Raw genomic sequence first — 23846 nt, 5'->3', positions numbered from 1 at the left:
CGCCCTTTCACGCGAGGCCACGCCCCTTAATCGGTCAAGTCAGAAAAATGCCATAAAAAAGGTCTAAAGTTCTTGATAACTGTGCTGTAATGCATGTTAAACAGTGTTTTGGGCGCAAAACCACCAGAATTGGTGGTATATAAATTATAATATTTTTTTGCATTGAATGTTATCCCTGCACATTGTTATCCCTTTTTTGTCTTTCAAAAATCCAAACAAAGCTATAACACTTGCCGGGTAGTTACAACATGCTATTTAACCTGACCCTAAAAGACAGAAAGTGAACTCCGTAGTGAGACAGCCACTTTCTTGTATATCATCGCTTACTCCTCGGGGCTTCAAGAAAATGGCCCCTCGATGGTTTGTCCTATAGCGCAGACGCTGAAGTGTGTCACGTGACCGGCGCTCTCAGTATGCCGGCTGGGTGAGGCGGGTACACGGGTGGTCGGTGACCGCGCATTCCGCGTCCCCAGGGCTGCTGTGAGCGCGCCCGGCTCAGTATGCCATGGGGATCTGCTGGACCCGGTGCTGGAGTCTCTTCAGGAGGGAGAACAACCGCATCCAAAGATCCGGAGGAGGGTAAGAGCCGGGGACGTGCGGGCAGGTGGGAGTAGTGGAGGGTTAGTAGACGCTCCTGCCATGTGTGAGCACGGGGTCGCTGTGTCATGGCACTGCAATGGTTAATGCATGCTGCGGCTTCCCGGTGTCGCAGCGATCATCGTCTGGTTTGTGTGGCTGCGGCTTGTCCTTTGTTCAGGCTGTCAGTGAGGAGAGGGCACTGCTTGGTGGACAGGGCAACTCCAGCCCTGTGATCCCTACCGGACATGACATTAGTAGATGCTCCCTACAACTACCTGCTAGTGTCAGGATGTGTCATGATAAGCCACCATGTCTTTAACTCTTTCCCAGCCTGGGTGGAGCTTAGCGCCCACATCATGGAGTGTATGTACCTGAGAGGTGGAGTCTGCCCATGCTACCTGTATAACAGGGTCACTGCACGTCACTAGTCTTGCTCCACCTTGAGAGGGGGGAGGGCTGGGGGTGTATGACAACTTTGTGTTGAAGTTGAAGGGTCACAAAGGTAACGCAAGCACTAAGTAATATGTGATGTATGTAAATGTGTCCAGAGAGTACAAGGCATGAGACAAAATTGGGGTATGGAAGCGCAGAGGTGTAACGTAAAGGTAGTGATGATGTATCATCCTTGTGTGTATATACATATACTTGAGCAGCAGGTAAGTCAACAGGTAGGTAATGCTTATTAGTTAAACACCCTTGCATCCCTTTGTCTCAGTTTTGTACAATTTTGGACAACCACTTAGTGACCCTTTTTTCCGAATTTTCAGCCACTAAGGAACATCACAATAAAAATATATTCACACAAAGCAGATTCTTACAGACGCTTTTCCTATTCATTTGCTTATTCCTATTAATTTACTAGAGCGGAGCAGGTTTTTAGGCAAAAACTAATTTTAGTTACAGCAGATTTGCTGCTGTGTGAATAATCCCTTAACCTCTTCCTAGCGTAAAGTGGATGACAACACAATATTCCTGCATGAAAAGTACCATCTATGGGACCAAAAGAACCACCCCAAGACCACAATGATTTTTCACAACAATCATTATAAATCTAATAAACACACCATAAACCAAAAAAGGGAAAAAAGATGGTCCAGAGTGTAAAACCACACTTATGGAGTTTCCCATTCTATAAGTGAGGGGCTACTAAAGAGATATTGAGCTACGTTAACATCTTGGCGTAGCCTCCTCTAGAATAGAATGTATGGCGCTCTATGCCCATACAGTGGGACACATCCTCTGGCTTTGCTCCACCCCCTGGAAGCAAGAGGAGGAGTGAACATCAGCAGCAGAAGCCAGTGATTTGCTGCTTTCAATATTCAAAGTGTCTCCCCAGTGGGAACTTCCCACAGTGAGTGCTCAACGGAGGCCAGTGATGGATGCAATATGTTGCATCCTTCTCCTATAGGCTAATTATGGCCTTCATGAGTGTATATGTATATGCTCAGCAGGATGGAAAGATGTAGTTTGCTGCCTTTTTCCATCCTATGTTTCATGCTGAATGCAATGGATACTGGGCGCCCGTCAGCAAAAGGGAGACCTCTATTTGCAAGAATATGTCTATGTATACACTCAGCCTGTATGCCCCGTATTCCAGAAGCTTTCCTAGTATATAAGCTGAACATATCCAAAAATCGTGATGTGAATGTATCCGTACTATTACGGTACATTCTCCAGGAGAGTTTGGTGGAATTCCTATGGAATATTGTAGGAGCAATTTCATTAGATAACCACATATAGACCAAAATAACATTCTAGTGTGTTTGTTGTATCCTTGTAAAGATGAATTTGCAGTTCTGAAGACTTTTACCCCTGGAGTACAGGGAAACTACTTTTTCCTGAACTTAAGCCAAGCACATTTACGGGAATGGTCTGGTCAGAAAAAACATTAATTGCTTTCTTATAGAATGGGACTTGTGAGAAAGGTTGTGTTCTGGGATAAAGCATCAGATTGTTTTTCCTTAGTTTCTTCAATCATTTAAGTGGTATCTAGTGGGGCCGTCCAAGTCCTGATGGCGTCGGGTAAATAAAAGCTCTAAATGGACGTAAATTCAATACATTATGTACAGGATATGTAGAGGTCAGATACACTGGTGCTCACTAGAGAGAAACTTTATATCATCCTGTACCCGATATAACAATTTACTATATTTATTCTTTTTTCACCATTATTTTTTCTCTTATTTGATATATTGGAGTACGACGCCTTAACTCCATCACTTGTGGTCTGAGTGTTCATGCTCTTTGGTTGTCACAGGGGACATCTCCATTCGACAGCTCAGCACTTCTTCAGGCCATGTAATTGCTCTCTATGAGGACTCTCTCTATAGACTGGAAGATGAGTAGCCATTCTTTTCATTGTGTTCAAGCCCTGCTTAATAAACCACCACTCATCAGAGTCAAGTGGACTATGTTCCTAGAATTGGTGCTGATACCTCCCTGGTTGTTTTGTGTTGATATCATTGTTTTATATGCTGGATTTCATGATGTTCCGTTCCCGTGATTTATATAATAAAAGTGTGTCATATATATATATATATAGGTATAATGTACATTTCCCTAGAGGCAGTATTTAGTCTGTGAAATAAACCAGATGGCAAATTTTTGCTGTGGATGGTATTGGTCAGTATAGTAAATTTAGTTGTACAGTATATCATACAGTGCTATACTAGTGACAAACTTTACACTAAAGACAGGGCTCAGGGATGGAACCCCCACCTTACATAGGGGGTGCCTTCTGAATTTTACAGACACCTGCCTCATTGTTGGTAGTGATTGGGCTGTTACCCCTTAGAAGTGGTGGTCAGTTACACATTATTAGCAGAAATTACTACCCAGTTGAACGTCATAGGGGGTCAGCCTCACGGTCACTGGTTACCCTCTAGATTATAATCCTATACAGGAGGCATGGTGTAATGGGACTGCTATATATTTCACTAGTGCAGTCCAACAATGAAAATGGAAAAGGACTGTAGTGGTAAAGAAGTAAAGGGTTATCTCTCAGTAGGACCTTATAGACTGGAAGCCATTATGCGATTTACAAATTTCATATTTATTTTTATAAATTTATGAGTGGAAAATTTTGAATGTGGATTTCATTGTATATTTTAAAGTACATTTTATATTATTTAAGAAAATGGCCTACTCAATTTTTTTAATATAAATTACACTACTTTGCTCTCCATTCTATCTGATTCATAAATGCATGAAACACTGATGACTGAAAGACCAAGACAATGGGGTCCGAATACTGGGAAACAATCCAGCTCAGCTCCATTCCAGTAAAATGCAGCTTTATCAGATCATCTTAGACAATGCATATACAGTGCATGATGCTACCTAAAAAGCATCACATTCACTATGTCCTAAATCCTTATTTACATGTCAGTGTTTTGGGCAATTTATTGCAACAACGATTGCGTGCCAAAAGCCCAAAACACAGAAAAGTTGCAATTCTTTCCACAAAACTTGATATGATTTCTTCTCAATTGCTTTTGGCTTACAATATCTGTTGGAAAACCTTAGGACCATTGCCCATGAGTGAGGTTGCCCATATATATTTTTTCCACAAATAGGAGGGATTTACCAGTCTGAACCTACAACTACTGAACTGTACTCAGAAAATTGTGGGGAAAACCTTGCTTTGGATCAAATAAAGGAAAACTTATACAATTAAAATGAAAAAAAAATAATGAGGAATTACATCATCTTTCTCCTGGCTAGATATATGGAAATCTAGCTGTCAAGTCAAAACTGTCCAAAGCATGTGCTGCATATTTATAAGGCATCTAGCCTCCTTTTATGCAGTTTTTCTTGTGTTGATCATTTTTCAGTTTTAGGAACTTGACCTTATTTGTTGCGAAGGGGAAGCAAAATTAAAACCCTGGATAACCTTTTCTAAGTCAAATATGGAGCACATTTCTTTATAATGTCAAGTTGTATATTTATGTCCCCCATAGATAGCAATGGGCGCACGACGCCCTACGGGAGCGTACGGTGTTGCACACGTGCGGCACCGCACCCTGGGAAAAGATAGGACATGTCATATCTTTTCCCGTATTGCGGCGCCATGCGCCATACATCCCTATGGACAGTGGCGGGGTATTTTAATATTTTTATGTGTGTGTTTTTACTTTATATGTCCCCCCATGAGGTCATACAAGATCCCTGGGGGAAATTCTTAGTTTTTTTTTTCTTTTACAAGTTCTCCCCTCTAACTGGGGTATCTATAAGAACCCCAGTTATAGGTGGGAGCAGATGTTTGATCAGAGTTGTTCATTGGTCTGATCAGACCCAGCAGCTCTGATTAACCCTTTAGACGTGACCGGCGGGCCTGCTACTCTCTGTATTGCACTACTTCAGTGCGATACAGTGGGGAATGGAGAAGGCAATAGCAGACCTGCCATTGCTGACTTCTAAAGTAAGCGGGCAGACGGAAACAAGTTATGAAACCTCATTGTTTTCTTCCCGTGGATAGAAATCTGTCCCTGGACATGTGATGTCTCACAGGTTCATGGCTCGTTATATCAGAGTAATCAGCCATGTTATAACGCGCCGTGCACCTGTGTGACATCACATGACCGTGGAAAGATTTCTATCCACATGAAGTAAACAGTAAATCTTCCAGTTGAATGACAGCAAGCAGAGATCTAGAAAATATGATACAGAAAGTATATTGGAAAATTGTATAAAGTTTCATTACATAAGCCATATCAATTATGTGCTGAAAGAGGACCACCCCTTAAATGTTCTGCAATCAAGTGGTAATATTTGCGTTTAAGGACCCAGATTAGATGAGCTATTACAATGAATAATACTTGTGATATTTACACATCCGTTTTGTCTGCACTTTTAATGTCCTTCAAGTTTCAATCTATCACTTTGTGTATAAACTAATACAAATAGTGTTAAAACTAACACTATGAACGGTGTAAAAGGTTGTAATCTTTGGCCCTGTTTGTGGATGATATTGATGAATGATGGTTCTACTTGATGGGATGATAAACTGGAGAACTTGAAATTCTGGAGCACAGAATTGTATTTTAAGAACTCTCTTGTGTAACTATTACTCTCTTATAAAATCATTAATAAATTATCAAATCATTAATAAATTCTTAACAGGGTTTTCAAAGGAATCCACGGGATACGGCCTAACTTGCTGATCAGTGAGCAGATCACAACCGACCCATCGTTGCTCCATAGAGATTAATGGAGCAGAGCGTTCATGTGTGGCTTTTGCTCCATTTGTCTGAGAGTGGCAAGGGGTCCGTTGGACCTCTCATTTCGCGATCTTAGGGGGTTCCAGCACTGAGCAAGTTAGGCCCTATCCTGTGGATAGGGCCTAACTTGTCTTTGTGGGAAAACCCCTTTAATAGAAATAGTATAGGAATGGTTCAAAGTACAATTATTTGACAAAGAATGCTCTAATTTAATAATATAGACATGTCAGGAGAGGTGTCCGGCTTTTTGTACTATATCTATATTGAAGTGTTGATAGATGTGTAAAGCAACATCGTCTCCTGCTGACCCTGTGCAGCTTTGTCCCCTAACCTGTAGAATTAGTGTTCTATTAATACAGATGGAGATGTGAGGTCGATTTCTTTAAAATACTTTGATTTGTGTTGCGGCAGAGCTCTCATATTCTGCTCCAAGGTCATCTACTCTTGTCTCATATTATTCCTGTGCCACAGCCTGTCAATATGTTCTGTCACAGGTTACATACTGGATTTTATTGTGTGCGGGATTAGGAACATCAGCATCTAGTGTGCAGCCTGAGAGTCATCAAATATTCATGGAAGGACTTTATTAATTAATGTGCTTCCTTTTTCCACATTAGTCCTGTAGTCCTGAGATTGTTTCATGAATTCATTTTGTTTTAATAAAAAGGTTTTACAAAGGTTTGTTGTACAATACATGTGTGTTATATATTTTGTTATAAGACTGTTCTACTCTTCTTCCATCACTTATACACTGGCTGGAAGGATCTGACTCACATTACACAGGGGAATCAGCGAACAGGCAGTACATCTATGACTGTCTTATCTGTAGCTGGAAAAAACACCATCTGCACATCATCATCGGGAACCCTTGTCACTCATGACCTAATTTCAACATTTCCGGCTTTAAATCATATATTATTTAAAATGATACTTTTTTGCTGAGTTTGTGCATTATAAGCACTGATTAATACCATTGATATTACATTCCTTTATTCACCATTGCATGGATGCCTTGAGTTTTATCTCTGCCACATCCATCTACGCAAGCAATTTCTATACCGTGCTTGGTACAGAACCTCGCAGCCATGCTTCATTTGTAAAAAAAACCCCATATATTTTACATTTGGTTATCATGTTTTGGCTTTACATAGGATACTGTGAAATAGAAATAGTGATATATGGAAAATTAATATGAAGATTTTATCCCATGAAACTACCACATGCAGTGTATGAAATGTTTTCTCCAAAATTCTCTGTTCTCATTCCTTATTTTACCTGAGGGGGCTAATAGTTTAATGGAGCAAAAGCTGGTGACAAAGTCACTTTAAAGGTAATATTTCAGGAGTTTTGACCTTACAAAGCTGCAAGCGGTGTTACCTAGCAGTCCTAGAGATCTATGTGTAGACATACCATTTTGTATGTAGTTAGTAAGGACAGGACAGTGAAAAGTGATAATCCAGTCCTTGCAAGGGCTCTGGGCGTGTCCATCAGGATTTTGGTAGCATACTTACAGCAGTCACTCATAGCAGAGGGGAGGGGCTGTGGAACAGCTTATTAGAAAGAGCAGAAAAGTTGTGGTAAAAACTGCTGACGGATTCCTTTTAAATTCCTGATTTATTGATAAGACAGAATGTTACATGGTCTGGATTGTCAGATGTGGAAAAACATAGTCCATTTACTTGTTTAAAGCTCTTTATTTCCACTACTTTTACATATGCTTCTATATGAGCATCAGATATTGTACACTGTCAGGAACCATTGATCAATCAAAATATGATCAGATATAGATGATACATGAGTCAAGGTCCTGCAAGAAACAAGCTACTGATACCTCACTTTGCATAGAGTAATTTGGTGTAGGTGAATGTTCCACGTTTTACAGTATATATGCTTGGAGGATGTATATAGATTAGAAAGGCACCACATAAAAAGAAGGGTACAGGGGTTGTTGAAAATGAGATTAGAACTTCATGAGAATGTAAATGTTTGGGTTTATAGAATATTCTTTAAACCTTCAATTTTTTTTGTCCACAAATAGATGTAATATAGTTGTTTATTTCTCTACAGATCCAAGTATTTTCGAACCTGTTCCAGAGGAGAGCACTATACTATTGAGGTAAGTACATGTCCAATGTAGAACATCCAGCATATAGGGAGAACAGCAATGTATTTTACCTTTGTTTTCTGCTGCCTTACTTATCCCCTTCAACACCTAGTTTTTTGCTTTTCTGTATTTCTCTGCTTCATCCACAAGCCATATCTATTCTATTTTTCTGTTTACAAAGCTATAAGTGCTTGTTTTCTGTTAGTGGCACCATTTGGGAACATGGGAAAAAAAAGGATGGTGGGATTGCATAAAAAAGAAACCGGTTGCGCTATATTCTGAAGGACTTTATTTTTATGGCTTCTTTTAAGTTTTCATTATTTTAAGGATTGGATGACTTTTTCATTGTTTTCATTTTGACAACTATAAGACCTTTTGATCACAATAAAGGTTTGCCTCCAATAAAAATTTGGATATAGTCAAACCGTTTAGTGGTCTGCGAGCCTTCTCCATACAGGCCTTTGCGACCGACTTATATCTATGTTGGCCAATTGTGAAAGGGTTGATATGGCTCTGTGGTTACGAAAAATTGGGGCACATTTACTTACCGTCCACTGGAATTCACAGTGCATTGTCCGACGATAATGCACTGTGCCACGAATACCTTTGATCGTGCGCTCGATATTCTGCATGTGCCGCTTCCCTGCTCAGGTCCAACAGAGTTCACCATCTTTTTAGTGGTGCATGTAAGTGCTTGGGTTTGCGACACAATTTGAAAGTTTAAATCCCGCGCTCAGTCGGATCGTCCCGACTGTAAGCCACCCAATTTGTGTCGCATGGAAGCCAGCGCAGCTGCGCCAAAATACGATCACATGCGCAGACACCTGTTAAATACCTGTCCAAAATGTGCAATCCCTGACAATCCCTTATGTCCCTATGTGAACATAACTATCCTGAGAAGTGGAAGTTAAATCATTTGATACCTTCTAGCAGGTTATTGTTGGGGATACTGGGTGTTAAACCTCTGTGGGTTCCATATTCTATCTTTAGGATAAGTGATCAATATCAGTTTTTGAAACTCGGAATATTGCTTTAAGCATTATTTCCTTCACATTAACTAGAAAGGGATATTTTTATTATTAATGAAAAGGGCAAATACTTTTCCGTTTCTTTTCATTGTGATTGTGGATGCATTTGTAAGCTCAACATCTGTGTATTTCTCCTACAGTTTGAAAACCTTGTAGAAAGTGATGAGGTAAGTACGTCTAGCTCTTTATATGGTTTATGTTGTTTACTGCAAAACATAATATGTTAAATGTTCCCTTAATTGTAAGGGCACAAACGTTTTAATGAGAACTACAGAATTAATAATCCAGAACAGTGTATTGATTACAATACAATAGTCTAGGAAAAGGAGCGTTTCTAATCTAAACTGGGCTGTACTGACTATTATTCCCTATCCCAGTAAAGTGCCTGAATGGGTGCCGGAATGGGTGCCGGAATGGGTGCCGGAATGGGTGCCGGAATGGGTGCCTGAATGGGTGCCTGAATGGGTGCTGGAAGGTGCTGAGCACTTTTCTCTTATAGACAGTCAATGAGATTGCTAAAGATACCCAAGAGCTGCCTTGGCAATCTGTGACACTCCCACAGTGTCACACATTTTGATAAATAAATGTTGTTGTTTGTCTTCTATAAGTTATACAACTTTCCAATATACTTTCTGTATCAATTCCTCACAGTTTTCTAGATTTCTGCTTCTTGTCATTCTATAGAAAGCTTCTATGTTTTCTTTGAGTGGACAGAAATCTGACCATGGTCACACGGGTGCTCCATGGTGCACCATGTTCAGATTTCTGTCCACTCAAAGAAAACAAGAAGCAGAGATCTAGAAAAATGTGAAGAATTGATAAAGTATATTGGAAAATTGTATAACTTTTTATAATGCATACAATAAGTCTAATTTGCTGAAATGGGAATACCCCTTTAAAATCTGCTGTTTGGCTTTCTTACGCAGATTATGGCTGATAAAGCAGCATCCTCCATAAATATAGTGCATATTGCTTCTTTTTTCAACAAGTGGGCAAGGCCATTCATGGGGAAAAAAAACATTAGCAAACGTCAATCTTCTGACTGCTGTAGCCGATAACAGCTAAGCCACATAAACAATGACCACTCAGTGGAAGGAGGGTAACCGTGTAGGAACCAGTAGGTTCTGACTATTTTTTTTAATATACCTGACACTTTACAAAATATGTGTACTCATCCATTATGTTCCACACCTGCATTTACCTTTAAATACCTGCAGCTGAAAATCTGAACGTGTGAACGCACCTTTAGAGTTAAAAGAAAGACGGGTTTGTAAAGATTCCAACCAGTCTTGCAAAGCTGCTTTCTCAGTGCAGAAAAGGCCGACATTTCTTTCAATTATTTAGTGGTTAGCTTTGTGTCAATGAGTACAAATCTATCCCTGTTATGCAGACACATTGTTGTAATATTTCTTTTTCTTTTTGTTTTTTGCCAGGGGGAAAGCCCAGGTAGCAGCCAAAGGTAAAACTTTAATTTTAGAAATGATTGATTGCTTCAAGTAAACCTTCAACTTAAAACTATGTCAAACATACTACCGGTTCTCTGAGGCCTCACCAGCCACTAAATGGATATTGGAGTGTCACTACTATTTTACAGAATGACAAACCGTGATCAATCGTGTTACATGAGGCTGCTTGTTTGAAGTTGGTGGCATTGAGTGGCTAGTAGAATATATTTATTAGGGAAATTTAGATTTTTATGTGGTTATATTATTCATGAACAAAGGGATTGCAAAGCTTTATGATGAAGCCTACACACCTAAATGACAATGGTGAGCTAATCAAATATTAAGTGTTTTAGGAAGTTGTATAACATTTTATTTCATGTTGAAAATGCTTAATTTACCTAAATACAGAAAATAGTTTTGGCCATAAACGTTCGTGTTTTTTTTTTTTTTTTTGTTTCTTTCCTGGTTTTTTAAAGAGAGACCTTCTTATAGGTTGAATGAAGCCACATTGCAGATTTATTAAAAAAAATAAAAAAAAAGCAAAAATCACATTATTACATTTTATAGTACCGTATTTTCCGGACTATAAGGCGCACATAAAAGCCTTGGATTTCCTTAGAAATCCAAAGTGCGCCTTATAGTCCGGTGCGCCCTATGTATGGCGCAGGGCAGCGGACCCTACTTACATAGGTCCCCGCTACCGGAGACAGCAGATCTCCAGCGGGAACTGCAGACCACGCGGCACGAACAACCTCTGCCGCGTCGGTCTGCAGTTCCCGCTGGAGATCTGCTGTCTCGGGGACCTATGTAAGTATGGTCCGCTGCCATCCTCCACCTCCCCCTCACCTTCCCCGCTCACCTTCCCCGCGTTCGGCGTTGCGTCTCGTCCCGTCGGGTCTCCGCTCCGCCCCCGGACCTCAGACCACGCCCCCGACCCGCGCCTTATAGTCCGATGCGCCTTATATATGGAATTATTACATATATATAAGGCGCATCGGAATAATGCGCTTTATATTCCGGTGCGCCTAATGGCCCGGAAAATACGGTACGCGGTTTTTATAATAATGAAGCGTTCTTTGCTTCATTCATTCTTTAGTTTAGCTATAATATATATATATTACAGCGGAAATGTATAATCTGAGGAAATAAAAATATCTTAAATTTTTATTCTGTGTGTGTACAACTTTATTACAGCTTTGTTATGTATGAGGCATTATATAGATGTGACTGACTGGACTTCGTGCACACATCCAATTTAAAATTATAGTCCTGAAGCACTTCCACTTTTTACAGCCTTCAAAGACACAGAAAAATAGATTAGAAGTAATGTCCAGTACCCAAAACTCATGGCCTGTACAAGATAGGATAGAATCTGAAGGACGGCCAGATGTAAGAACAGTTTAGCTTTACCCTGGATCATAAACGGTCACTAACTTTTCAACAGTTTATACAATGTAGTAGTATAAGTGAATACAAAAAACTTGTAATATATCTTATTACAAGAATGTCTTTTTCTCCATTCATCCAGGGGAGGGATGCGGACCCCTCTCTTCTCCACCGAGCTGTGTACTAAGCCCTGGTTCTTACTCCAGTTAGCACACAGTCGTGTGCAAGTGGTCTTCGTCTTGATCCACCCGCTTCAGAGATTAATAGCGTAAATGATAACTGAGATCCAGTAACTGCTTTACAGTGTATAGTAACCGCTTTACTAAATATGCACTGAAATGACTGATTAATTTCCAGAAAGTGGGAATAGGAATTCTAAAATTTTTGTTTACTTATACCACACAAACACACACACACACACACACACACACACACACACACACACACAAGGTCATCAATATCCAATAACCTGATAAACTGCATTCTTGTCCACAACCACCATAGATACAGTGGCTATGGAAAGTATTCAGACCCCTTAACATTTTTCACTCTTTGTTTTATTGCAGTCAATTGGTAAGATCAAAAAAGTTACTTATTAATATACACTCTGCACCCCATCTTGACAGAAAAAACAGAAATGTAAACATTTTTTTTATTAAACAAGAAAAACTGATACATCAAATGGTAATAAGTATTCAGACCCTCTGCTGTGACATTACATTTTATTTAATTCATGTGCTGTCCATTTCCTTCTGATCCTCCTTGTGATGGTTCTACTCCTTTATTGGAGTACAAATGTGATGTAAATGAAGAGCTATAGTTCACATACCAACAATAGTTTGTATCCCCGGGCGTCTTCCAGGGACACAAACTATTGTTGGTATGTGAACTACAGACGGTCCCCTACTTAAGGACACCCGACTTACAGATGACCTTTAGTTAAAGACGGACCCCTCTTCCCACTGTGAACTCTGTTGAAGCTCTCTGGATGCTTTACTTTAGTCCAGGACTGCAATGATTAGCTGTATCTGTAATGAAGCTTTATTGATAATCCTTGGTCCAATTACAGCAAAAAATTTTGAACCTCGAATTGTCACTGGGGCAAAAAAATGTATGTATAGAACTACAATTATAAAATACACAGTTTCGACTTACATAAAAATTCAACTTAAGAACAAACCTATGGAACCTATCCAATCCGTAACCCGGGGACTGTCTGTATAGCTCTTAATTTACATTACATTTGTAGTGTTTACAGTATTTGAGTCTTACATACGGTAGTTTAGAGCTTTAGATATACTTGTTTACATGCATTTTGCACTTTGAGCCCTCCTGTGATTTATTTATACTTTTGCTGCTATATGATGTGGTGATTTGATATTTTTTACTTTTTATAGTAGTATGTTGTTTTTTAAGTACATGCAAACCAAAGCCCAGCCTCTGTGACTACCCCAGGACTTTGTCAGGGTGCAAGAGTAAGTTAAAACACACAATTATATTGTAATGCAAATGCTTAGAAAAGGCAGAGAGGCATTTTTGCACTGCTGGTGTCATGGGCTTTTACAATCTGTCTTTAGTGAAAAATTAGGTCCCTGGTGACAGGTTCCCTTTAAAATGGTTGTGCACCAACGTTCACCATCCAACCTGAGGGAACTTGAGAGGATCTGTAAGGAAGAATGGCAGAGGATCCCCAAATCCAGGTGTGAAAAGCTGTACTAGCTCAAAAGGTGTTTCTATCCAATACTGAGAAAAGGGTCTGATATTTTAGTTTTTCTTGTAATAAAATAGCAAAAATGTATTTCTATATTTCTGTACTTTTTTGCCAAGATGGGGTGCAGAGTGCTCATTAATGAGCAAAAAAAAAAAGAACATTTCTGATTTTACCAATTGGCTGCAATGAAACAAAGAGTGAAAAATTTTAAAAGGTTTGAATTCTTGCCATACCCACTGTATATAGTCAATTGCAATATTAGGAATAGGACCAGAAAAAAATTGTCGAGGTGTAATTTTGGTATTTTTCTTCACAGGCCCTTAAGCGAGGAAGAAATATCAGACCTAAAGGAAAGGCACTACAACTCCATTACTGAGCGTCAAAAAGCAGAAGATTTCAAGATACAGAATGAGGTACTACTAATCTCTTCCTTGTAAACAGATGAAGAAGTTTCCTTTTTAGCAAAAACATCACAATCATAGTATCATAGTATATATACAATCCTAAACAGGACTTGTGTAACAATCCTATATTGCATGTTGGATTTAAAATTCTATTGCATCCACATATGCATGGTAAACAAAACACAAACTATAGATACTCAAATATACTTTTTTTAATGATCTTCGAAAAATGAAATCCTCTCTTAAGAAAAGTTCATATGGTTCTATGTCAGATTTACACCCCAGGGAAATATACAACTCATATTGCAAATATTATAGCATCCTGTAATTGAACATGACTTTAATAGGAGTGTAGAGATATACATGTGGTCCCCTAGTTACAGACCGACCTCTCTGCCCACTGTGACCTTTGGTGAAGCTATCTGGAAGTTTTTGTTCCAGGCTGTAAGGTGTCTGTAATGAAGCTTTATTGATAATCTTTGGTCTCGCAAAAAATTTTGAAAATCCAATTGTCACTAGGACAAAAATAATTTTGTCTGGCGTTAGAATTATAAAATATACAGTTCTGACTTGCATACAAATTCAACTTAAGAACAAACCCAAAGAACCTATCTTGAATGTAACCTGGGGACTAAGTAAATGCTGTAGAGGTATATCCTATACTGTGGATTGGGGATTAGTGATCTGGGTCAAAAATATCCTTCAGAGGGTTTGTGAAGCTTTAGTGTAATGTAAACTGGTGTAGGTTTAAGGTGAATGTACATAACCTGCTGTCATCTGCACAGAAAGCGATCTAAACAAATGGATCGGTTAGAGGAGACAACCTCAAAAAGGAACAAACATTAACTGTAGAAAAAAAACATTGTATATAATCGAGTACAAGCCGGCCCGAGTATACTATTTTTGCCATAAAAAAATGGGAAAACTTTTTGACTCGAGTATAAGCCTAGGGTGCAGCAATAACTCTTTTTAATAAAATGTCTAGTAGCAGCATCCAATAAAATATCCAGCAGAGCCCCCATTTAAAAAGACATGTCCAGCAGAGCCCCCGGCATCCTCTTCTCCTCTGGCTTGCCTTCTCAGCTCAGCATCCGGCTTCCCAGCAGTGTGGGAGATGCACGTCTATGCTCTCTTCACGCACACACTACGACGAGGCGTGTCACCGCCTGAGGATGTCATGATGTGACCGTGCATGCGGGCAGAGAGCATGGACGCACCTCTGCCCACACTGCCGGAAAGCCAAAGCCGAGCACAGGAAATGAGCCAGGGGAGAAGAGGATGCTGTGGGTGAGCGCCGCAGATAAGTACCAATTATTATTATTATTTTTTTTTATACACTCAAGTATAAACAGAGTGGGGATTTTTCAGCACAAAAATTTGGTTGTGAACGTGCCTTGTAGGTGCCAGCTGGGCTTGCTTATACACCTAAGATTCTATAAATTTAAAAAATCCTATTTAGAAGAAAATATTGCAGTTTTACACGTTTAAAATCACAATGTTCACAGTAGTAGGCATTAATCAAAACAAAGAAAAAGTAATCGCCAACAGCAACCGTTTGGATCCAGGCTCATTTTACTTAAGAAAATAAAAAAGCAATCTTTATTGGCAGTGGCGGTAACTCTTACATTTAGTTTTGATCTTTTCTTTGTATTAATTATGTACATAAAATACCCATGAGGGGGCTGTATATAAGATACCCATGAGGGGGCTGTTTGGTATGATATACTAGGGAATATTTTAGGGAACAGCAGACTGTTTGTTTTTTGTTTTTTTAAGTTTCTAAATTTTATTTTTATTTTATTTTATGCCACAATGTGAGTTTCTTGCAAAGAAGACTAACGAGGCTCTGTTGCTCAGGGCCCTACTGAATCCTGGAGCCGATCCTGTGCCTCCTAGAGGAATTTGCAGAACATGATTATTTTTCTTGCAGCGCCACCACATGGAAATATTAAGCAGTACACAGTCCACACACACCATACAAGCCTCATCCACAAGTTGTTCTGCTCTCTGGTACCTTTAGGGCATGTAACCTAAAATGTCCTAATTTTGATATTTGTAACATGTGTTTTACTTCTCATAAACCCCCAATATGGGTGTGACTTTTTTGCCTTACATTCTATGAGGTCATGCAGCACTTATGTAAACCTTTACCCACTTGGCCAACAGGTTTTCGTATGTTAATGCACAGTTCATTGTAAAACAGTGATGTGACCATTGTGTTGTCTACCTGCATATATTGTTAAGAAAATGTGCGTGTATTAAAGCAGAATTCCGGTCACAACAAATAATCTGCATCCACAGGATAGGATAATTAGCTGATCAGTTGGGGTATCCCACTGATCAAGAGAACAGGCTCCATTATACCCCTAAGGAGTGTAGCGTCAGATAGAGCATTCACTCCACTGAAGCTGGGTACTGTACACAATTATTTCCGTATAACCAGCTGCTCTCTACATTCAGGATTACAGCTGACCCCTGGTCATGCAATCTTTTGTGGTCCCACCATTGAGACCCCTATCAATCAGCAAGTTATCATCTATCCTGTGGATGGAATAACTTGTTGTGAACGAAATACCCTTTTAAAGGAAATCTACCATCGAAATCCGTCATGATAAACCAGGGATACGTTATCATAGATCCAAACACTGTAACTGTGGTAATCTTCCTATATATCCATGGCCTCCTTCCTTTTAAAATGAACTTTTATAATGATGATACTGAGCAAGAAAGGCTCCAGGGGGTTCTACCAGAGCTTCTCTATGCTGTAGTTTCACAGGCTGTTACATTGTCTCAGCCGCTCCCTCAGCTTTCCCCCTCCCGTTGTCTGATGTAATCTCAAACAGTGGGAGGAGGGAAGTGTAACAGCCTGTGAAGCTATTGCACAGAAGAGCTCTGGTAACACCCCCCCCCCTCCCAGAGCCTTTCAGGCTTATAAGCATCATTTTAGATGTTGATTTTAAAAGGAGGGAGGCCATGGATCAAAAATATAAGAAGATTACCATAGTCGCTGTGCCTGGTTCTATGAGTAAGTGTCCCTGGTTTATCAGGCTTCATTTTTATGTTCATAACAACTTAATGTGCTGCTGCAGAAATTATTGCTTTATTGCTTTATTTCTGTAAAGGTAAAAATAGACCAATGAATGTAAATGGTTAGAAAAGACCAAAGAATAGGAAGAAACAATAGGTGTGGTGTTGATTAATGTGTTTTAATGGATGGGAGGGGCTAAAATATATATATAAAAAAGACATTTTGTTTGCATGCATTTATTTTTTTCTAGGTCTTTTATTAGTGAGGACAGCTAGACAGGTTCTGATTTTGTTAACCCTTATTATTTTGTTCATATGCAGTTAGCCTTACAGGAGGAGAAATTAAGACTAGAAGAAGAGGCTTTGTATGCTGCAAAGCGTGAAGCTGCCAGGGCAGCCAAGCAGAAACAGATTTTGGAGGTGAGGGGATAAGAACCCCAATATTAAAGCTAATAATTTTTCATTACCATCAAACGTAAATTTATTGATGAGCAAACTGGTAATAAAAATGATAATTTGGTCTAAGTTTTTGCAAGACAACTGCAGAAGTAAAATGTATGGGTTGCTTCCATTTGTTGGGTGATCTGTAAGTGTATGTAGTAACCTTCTCATCTTTACAGGGGGTTTTACCGAGTTTGCAAGTTATGCCCTATCCACAGAATTTGCAGTATTGGAGTGTCTGAAATTGCTGGGCACAAAGCTTGGCTATATCCAGCACTCCGTCTCACTGTGTAAGTGTAGGGGATAGCTTGGTAAATTTTGACAATCCCATTCTATATCATGGAGCAACATGATGTTTGTTTGTCCTGCCACTCTACCTATTAGTGAGAACTGGATTTCTCTGTTTCCCCTCACCATTTAGCTTGTTATCCCATATCCACAGGATCAGGGATCATTTGCAAACTTGGCACCACCCCTTTAGTGTTTACAGGCACCATTTAATTTTTCTTTTGTTGTTTTTTTTCACTATACAGGTATATTGTGCAGTAAATATTAAATCCAGTCATACAACATGTATATTAAAGATCTCTACATTTGCATAGTAGACATTAAATTAAACCATTTTTTTCCATCCATTTCTATCTTTGTTATCCAACTCTTATGTCTACTTAATAATACAACAATACTCATTGACCTGTACAACTTTACATGTTCATACACTATTATTTTACCCATTTTCTTCCTCTCTCACCCACCCACTCCCACCCTGGCCGGAGATGGAGAGGAAAAAAAAAATTATTAAATGACAGTTTACATTTACCACCCTTTGACAATTTGTAATATATTCATATAATAGTGATATATTATTTTGGTTTAGTCATGTAAAGAAGATGACATATAGACTATTTCCACATACATCCGCTCATGGAACTTTGGTGTCATTTTAGCAAACTTTTTAGTTCTGACATATATACAAGCTGGTTCAGTTTGTTTAGGCTACATGTGTTATAGAATGTGTGCATGTGTTACAGAATCCAGTGCATTGGGTATGATCCCCATAGCTATTCTAGGAGTATTGTGTAAGTATGGTGCTTATTAACCACAAGTAGATACCTGCAGAATTGTGGCCTCTATGATATAACTAAGGTCTCACTTGCACTGCTTTTGTAACACACAGACGGGAGAAGAAGGGAGGGTAGTGAGTGCTCCTCTTCTCTCCCCTCTCCATTGTAAGTCCAGCGGGTGTGCCAACAATACAGCAAATTGTAGAACAGATACTCTGTGTGTTTACTGCACTGTGACTGGATGACCGCAAATTGTACTGTCGCGTGCATGGGGCCCTAGAGCTCAGTATAAAAATATATTGAATTTTAATTAAGGTCCCCTGAAAATAAAAAAGTATTTTGAAGAAGGTATGTTGTCTTATGTGATATAAGTTAAAAACTATTTGGCCAGTCTTGGAGTATTATGTTCCATGATGATCCATAATAACTCTACTACTTTGAGCTAACATCACAGCATTTCTTATAATAAAATTTTCTCTTATAGCAACACAGATTACAGTGGATGAGGCAGAGAGCTCAAGCTGCTAAAAATGGAGAAAGGTAAATTGTACTATCCATATTACCTGGGGGTCCAGTCACATATGATCTGTGGTGGTCATCTGGCAGCATGTGCTGTATGTGTCCTGCAATATAGATTCCTTCCTTCTGTCTTCAGTATGGATGTCCACATACTGTATTTTTCAGACTATAAGGCGCACTAAACATCCTTTGATTCTCTCAGAAATCAAAGGTGCGCTTATAGTCCAGTGCGCCTTATATATGAACCGTACAGACAACAGCTGCCTTGAACTGTGCACAGGTCTGCCACCTGCTGGTCATTCATCCTTATAATCAGGTGCGCCTTATAATCCGGTGCGCATTATATGTGAACCTAGACGTTTTAGCAGGCAATTATTTATGGTGCGCCTTATAATCCGTATATCAAAGTTTCCTTTGTAACACTGAGCAGTGTATATTCTTGGGCATGGAGAGGATATTATCTGAAATATCACTTTAATACTTTTAATGATAAAACATATCTTTAACCTGTGTAAGTACAACTAAGTACAAGTACCCCGTGTGAATGACAGACACAGAAATCGATATGTGGGATATTACAGGGAAATGATGATGGCAAATGTCTACATTCTACACATATTATATTTTGTGGTCTCTCCTTACAGTTCGGTAGCAGAAGATTTTGAATCCTATTTGCGAAATGTAAGAGCACAGTATGAGGCTGTCAGGAGCAGCAGTAAGTAGACAGTATGATTCTTTCATATAAAATATATATATTTTTTAATTAACAGACTTTGTTAAAAGTGACTGACACCTGAAGTTGGTGCCATAATTAAGACTGGAATCAAATGTGGCCATTAGTGGGATGCCACACCACACAGCCCACTTTCAGTTGTCCGTCCGCTGCATTCTTCCCACCTTTTCCTGGCCTCCCCTATAATCCTATCAATGACTGCTTTATCTATACATAGCAGACTTGGTTACTGGTGAGCAGTATCAATCTGCTGAATTCTTTATTTGTAGTTTTATTTCTAGAACACTCTGGAGACAATAGACATTGTATGACCACCTGTGTGACAACCATCACAAGTTCATATTAATAATCTATACCAATGTACACTAGACTGGGGGATTTTCATTCTACACCCCATTCGTGTATTTAAATCCTGCCCTATTCCTGCATACTTTTTAAAAAACTGTGTAGTGTACACCTAGCTGCACCAAATGAGTAAATACACACTCCGAAGTCATCTCAACAACTCATAAACATCATATGTCTTGTCTTGAACACTGTTCTAGAAATAATCTTTATGGGAAACGATACTGGCGACCAGGCTTCATAAAAGTCTATGACCTGCAATGGTTTCCTCTCTAGCCGTATATCAGTCTCTGAATACACTGGCTGGAGCTGTGTCGTTCTGTAGCCAGTCACCAGCATTGCCACACTCCCTGATATTATTGCTTTATCCAATGTCTAGTCTACATTTGTTCAACTTCAGCCAAAGCAGGACTACGGCTTGATGCCGTTGGATAAATAGGGAAATAGAAAGTGAGTGTGAACATTTTTTCAATATATTAGGCCATTTGCATGAAAAAAAATTATTTTTGGGAATTGAATCTAGATGATTCTATTATTTAACCTTACTAACTTCTTGTAAATTGCATTAAAGGAAATGTACCATTTGATGTCATGTATTGTGAACCAAACATACCTTGAGAATTCTGTAGCTACACTGATGCAGAAACATGCCTTGTTTAATCCCTGAACTGAGTGGTTTTGCTGAAAAAACAATTATAAAATTCAGGACCTGGGGAAAGCTGGGGCTGCATGCTGGCTGTCGTTCATAAACATATTACCTGGAGCTTCATGGACTGTACAAACAGGACTAATCAACCTGCGCTGCATGACTCGTACACGGCAGCCGGGGGATGGTGCAGTGATTTGATTACTTCTGCCTGACAGGCACAAAACAGTGATTACATCATTCTCTGAAGCAGGCCCGGCTCCAGCACCCCGCATACCTGGGCAAGTGCCGGGGACCAGAGAGCTGCCGGGGGCCCACACACACGCTGTGCACATCTTCACTTCCTGTGATGAGGAGCTGTGTCCTGCACTGTTCCTCCCCCACTCGGACAGACACAGCACAGGTAGAGGCTGCAGAGCTGCCTGTGTGATGCAGCACATTATGGGTTTAACCCATAATGGAGGAGAAGGAGAAGCCTGAAGACTCCTCTGTATGATGCCAGGGCTGCTGCAGACACCACAGGGTGTGCAATGGTATGTGACATGTATGGATGTGTATATAGTGAGTGTATGGTATGTGTGATGATGTGTTTGCCTGCATGTGTATATGTATCTGTCTGTCAGTGTGTGTTTGCCTCCATTCTTGTCTATCTTTATGCATGTCTCTGTAGCTGTATGCATGTATCTATCTGCCTGTATATATGTCTTGCTGCATGTGTGGATGTGTGAATGATATTAATCATCTCAAATGTACATGAGAAGCAGAGACTGTTCAGTGTAAGCAGTGATGTGTATTAGGAGGTTCCGCAGCGGCTCAGGTGTGTATTAGGAGGTTCCGCAGCGGCTCAGGTGTGTATTAGGAGGTTCCGCAGAAACTGAGTTGAAGTTTCAGTTTTATTACTTGGCAGAGTGGAGGGGTACACATTTTTAGGTTCGCTCTGTTGGTTAAATGACCTCAAAACTGCCCTGACCCGTGACACGGCTGTTTGGGATGATAAACTGGGGAATATTTCAGGGAACAGGAGACCGTTTTTAGTTTTTGAATTTTTAATGCTGGCACGTGAGTTTTCTGCAAAGGGGCCCACTGTGGCCCATGGGCCTACTGAAGCCTGGAGCCGGCCCTGCTCTGAAGCAGTGCAAGAGGAGAAGCGACAAGCCCCAGCACAGGAGCGACAGAGCCTCAGTATCCTGAATTTTATAATTGTTTTTTCAGCAAAACCACTTAGCTTGGGATTAAACAAGATATGTTTCTGCATCTGTGTAGCTACGGCATTCTCAAGGTATGTTTTTTTCATAATGCATGATATCAAATGGTAGATTTACTTTAAATATAATTTATTTGTAAGTGTAGATTATATTACAGTCCAGAGCTGCTCATAGAATTCTGCAGGCTTTAGAGCTTAGATTTTCCATTGTTTGCAAGTTGGATCTTGTCCAACATCTTTATGCTATTTGCTGTATAGTTAATAATTGAATTATAGTGTAAAGCCAATGCATTGCATGGTGGGCCAGTAAGTCTCTGTCTGTATTGTTTCTCCCATTTAGGATTATCTTCAGACGCAAACCTCCTAACCCCTAACACAGAGAGTAGCTGTGATCTTACAACCAGAACCAAGTCTACTAGTGGGAATGATGACAACACATCCCTTGACCTTGAGTGGGAGGATGAAGAAGGTAAGTTATAGCTCTGGAGCCAAGATCAGACGACATGTCAACATTGCTTTTGACTTGTTGTATGTAGTTGACCCGTGAAGTCATATTTCCTTTCCTGTATACGCAGGAATAAATAGGATGGTTCCAATGAGAGAACGCTCAAAAACAGAAGAGGACATCCTCCGAGCAGCTTTAAAATCCAGCGGCAAGAAACCTGGAAGCCACACAGCCTCCGCCTCCGATGACTCCAATGGACTTGAGTGGGAGAATGATTTTGTTAGCGCAGAGATGGATGATAATGGGAACTCTGAATATGCAGGGTTTGTTAACCCTGTGACTGAACCTTCTGCTGGGCAGCAGGACAGGTAGAAAGGACCAAGCACTGAGGAATGTTGTACCACATACAACAAAGCTTTCTCCTCTCCCTCATGAATGTACAGATTTTTCAGAGCCTTTTTTATTCAACAAAGTGCAATTTTCATTTGTCCTCAGCAGACTCTTCTTCGTTATAGACGGTAGATAGAAGGGTAAGTAGTTAGGCTTTTCCACACTTGTCCAAGGTCACTAATGAAAGATATGCACTATTTCACAACTTGCTTTGCACTTTGCTTGATTTTTTTCCTATTAATATGGGTTTTATTGGCAGCAGTCTATACTGTAATTGTGGTGGCTTTTGTGATAAACCTGAAGCTAAATGTGGAGCTGAGCGACGGTTGTGTTAAAGTGACTGGATCATTATGAGTTAATGTGGCTTTGCCTTATCTTTTGTACATTCCACTGTAGAACAATTCAAGACTTGAAATCAGTATGCAAATCCCTACAGGACAGCACATCCAGTGCTTACTGGATCTTCAGATTACTCATATCAAACACTTATGTCACTTAGGGACTCTCAACACTGAGTATTGGCACCATAATATCCTGTAAAGGCAGTCCCGACTTAAAAACACCCGACTTAGACAACCCCTAGTTACAGATGGACCTCTCTGCTCACTGTGACCTCTGGTGAAGCTCTCTAGATGCTTCTTTTTAGTCCCAGGCTGCAATGATCTATGCTTTTTTGATAATCCTTGTTCCCATTACAGCATAAAATGTTGAAAATCCAATTACCACAGGAACAAAATAAAATTATGAAATATACCAGTTCCGACTAGCATGTAAATTTAACTTAAGTACAAACCTAAAGAACCTATCATGTACGTAATCTGTGGACTGTCTGTATAATGAAATCTATAATCCATGTAGATTTTAACATGTGACATTGAACATTGAGTTGCAAGCCTGTTTAGAAGAGAAAGACTAACTGATCTTCCCGTATTTAAAATGTGGTCCATCCTGGAGGCACTATGTTAAAGAGCAGGAGGAACAGAGCACATTTATATATAGATTTGTGGGAAAGGATTCAGTATAACCCATTATTAATTGGAGCATACTCTTTCTCTACTGATAACACAGATCCTTGGACTTTCAAGCCCAGAATGAGTTGAAATGTATATGAATTTGACAGTGTGCCCTTAAAAGGGTTGGCCACTATACTTCTTTT

At 39.7% G+C, this 23846-nt stretch overlaps 1 protein-coding gene across 2 annotated transcripts; it reads left to right on the top strand.

Moving 5' to 3' along the window:
• Positions 1 to 374: 374 nt before the first annotated feature.
• On the top strand, positions 375 to 23004 carry AP1AR (adaptor related protein complex 1 associated regulatory protein). 2 transcript variants are annotated; one of them, XM_072119299.1, is made up of 10 exons: positions 378 to 579; positions 7866 to 7914; positions 9071 to 9097; positions 10364 to 10389; positions 13789 to 13885; positions 17225 to 17323; positions 18893 to 18948; positions 19572 to 19642; positions 22196 to 22324; positions 22431 to 23004. In XM_072119299.1, exons 1-10 carry the CDS (start codon positions 506 to 508, stop codon positions 22670 to 22672), a joined length of 870 nt encoding a protein of 289 aa, XP_071975400.1. In that variant the 5' UTR covers positions 378 to 505; the 3' UTR covers positions 22673 to 23004. The 2 variants fall into 2 exon arrangements, with proteins under 2 accessions (XP_071975401.1, XP_071975400.1); XM_072119300.1 differs by lacking the exon at positions 17225 to 17323 and having other exon boundaries at positions 375 to 579.
• The last annotated feature ends 842 nt before the right edge of the window (positions 23005 to 23846 follow it).

This window comes from Engystomops pustulosus, chromosome 1 (assembly GCF_040894005.1).
Source record: "Engystomops pustulosus chromosome 1, aEngPut4.maternal, whole genome shotgun sequence".
Classification (NCBI taxonomy): Eukaryota; Metazoa; Chordata; class Amphibia; order Anura; family Leptodactylidae; genus Engystomops; species Engystomops pustulosus.
The sequence above is the reverse complement of the archived record's forward strand: the minus strand, read 5'-3'. Positions and strand labels throughout refer to the sequence as shown.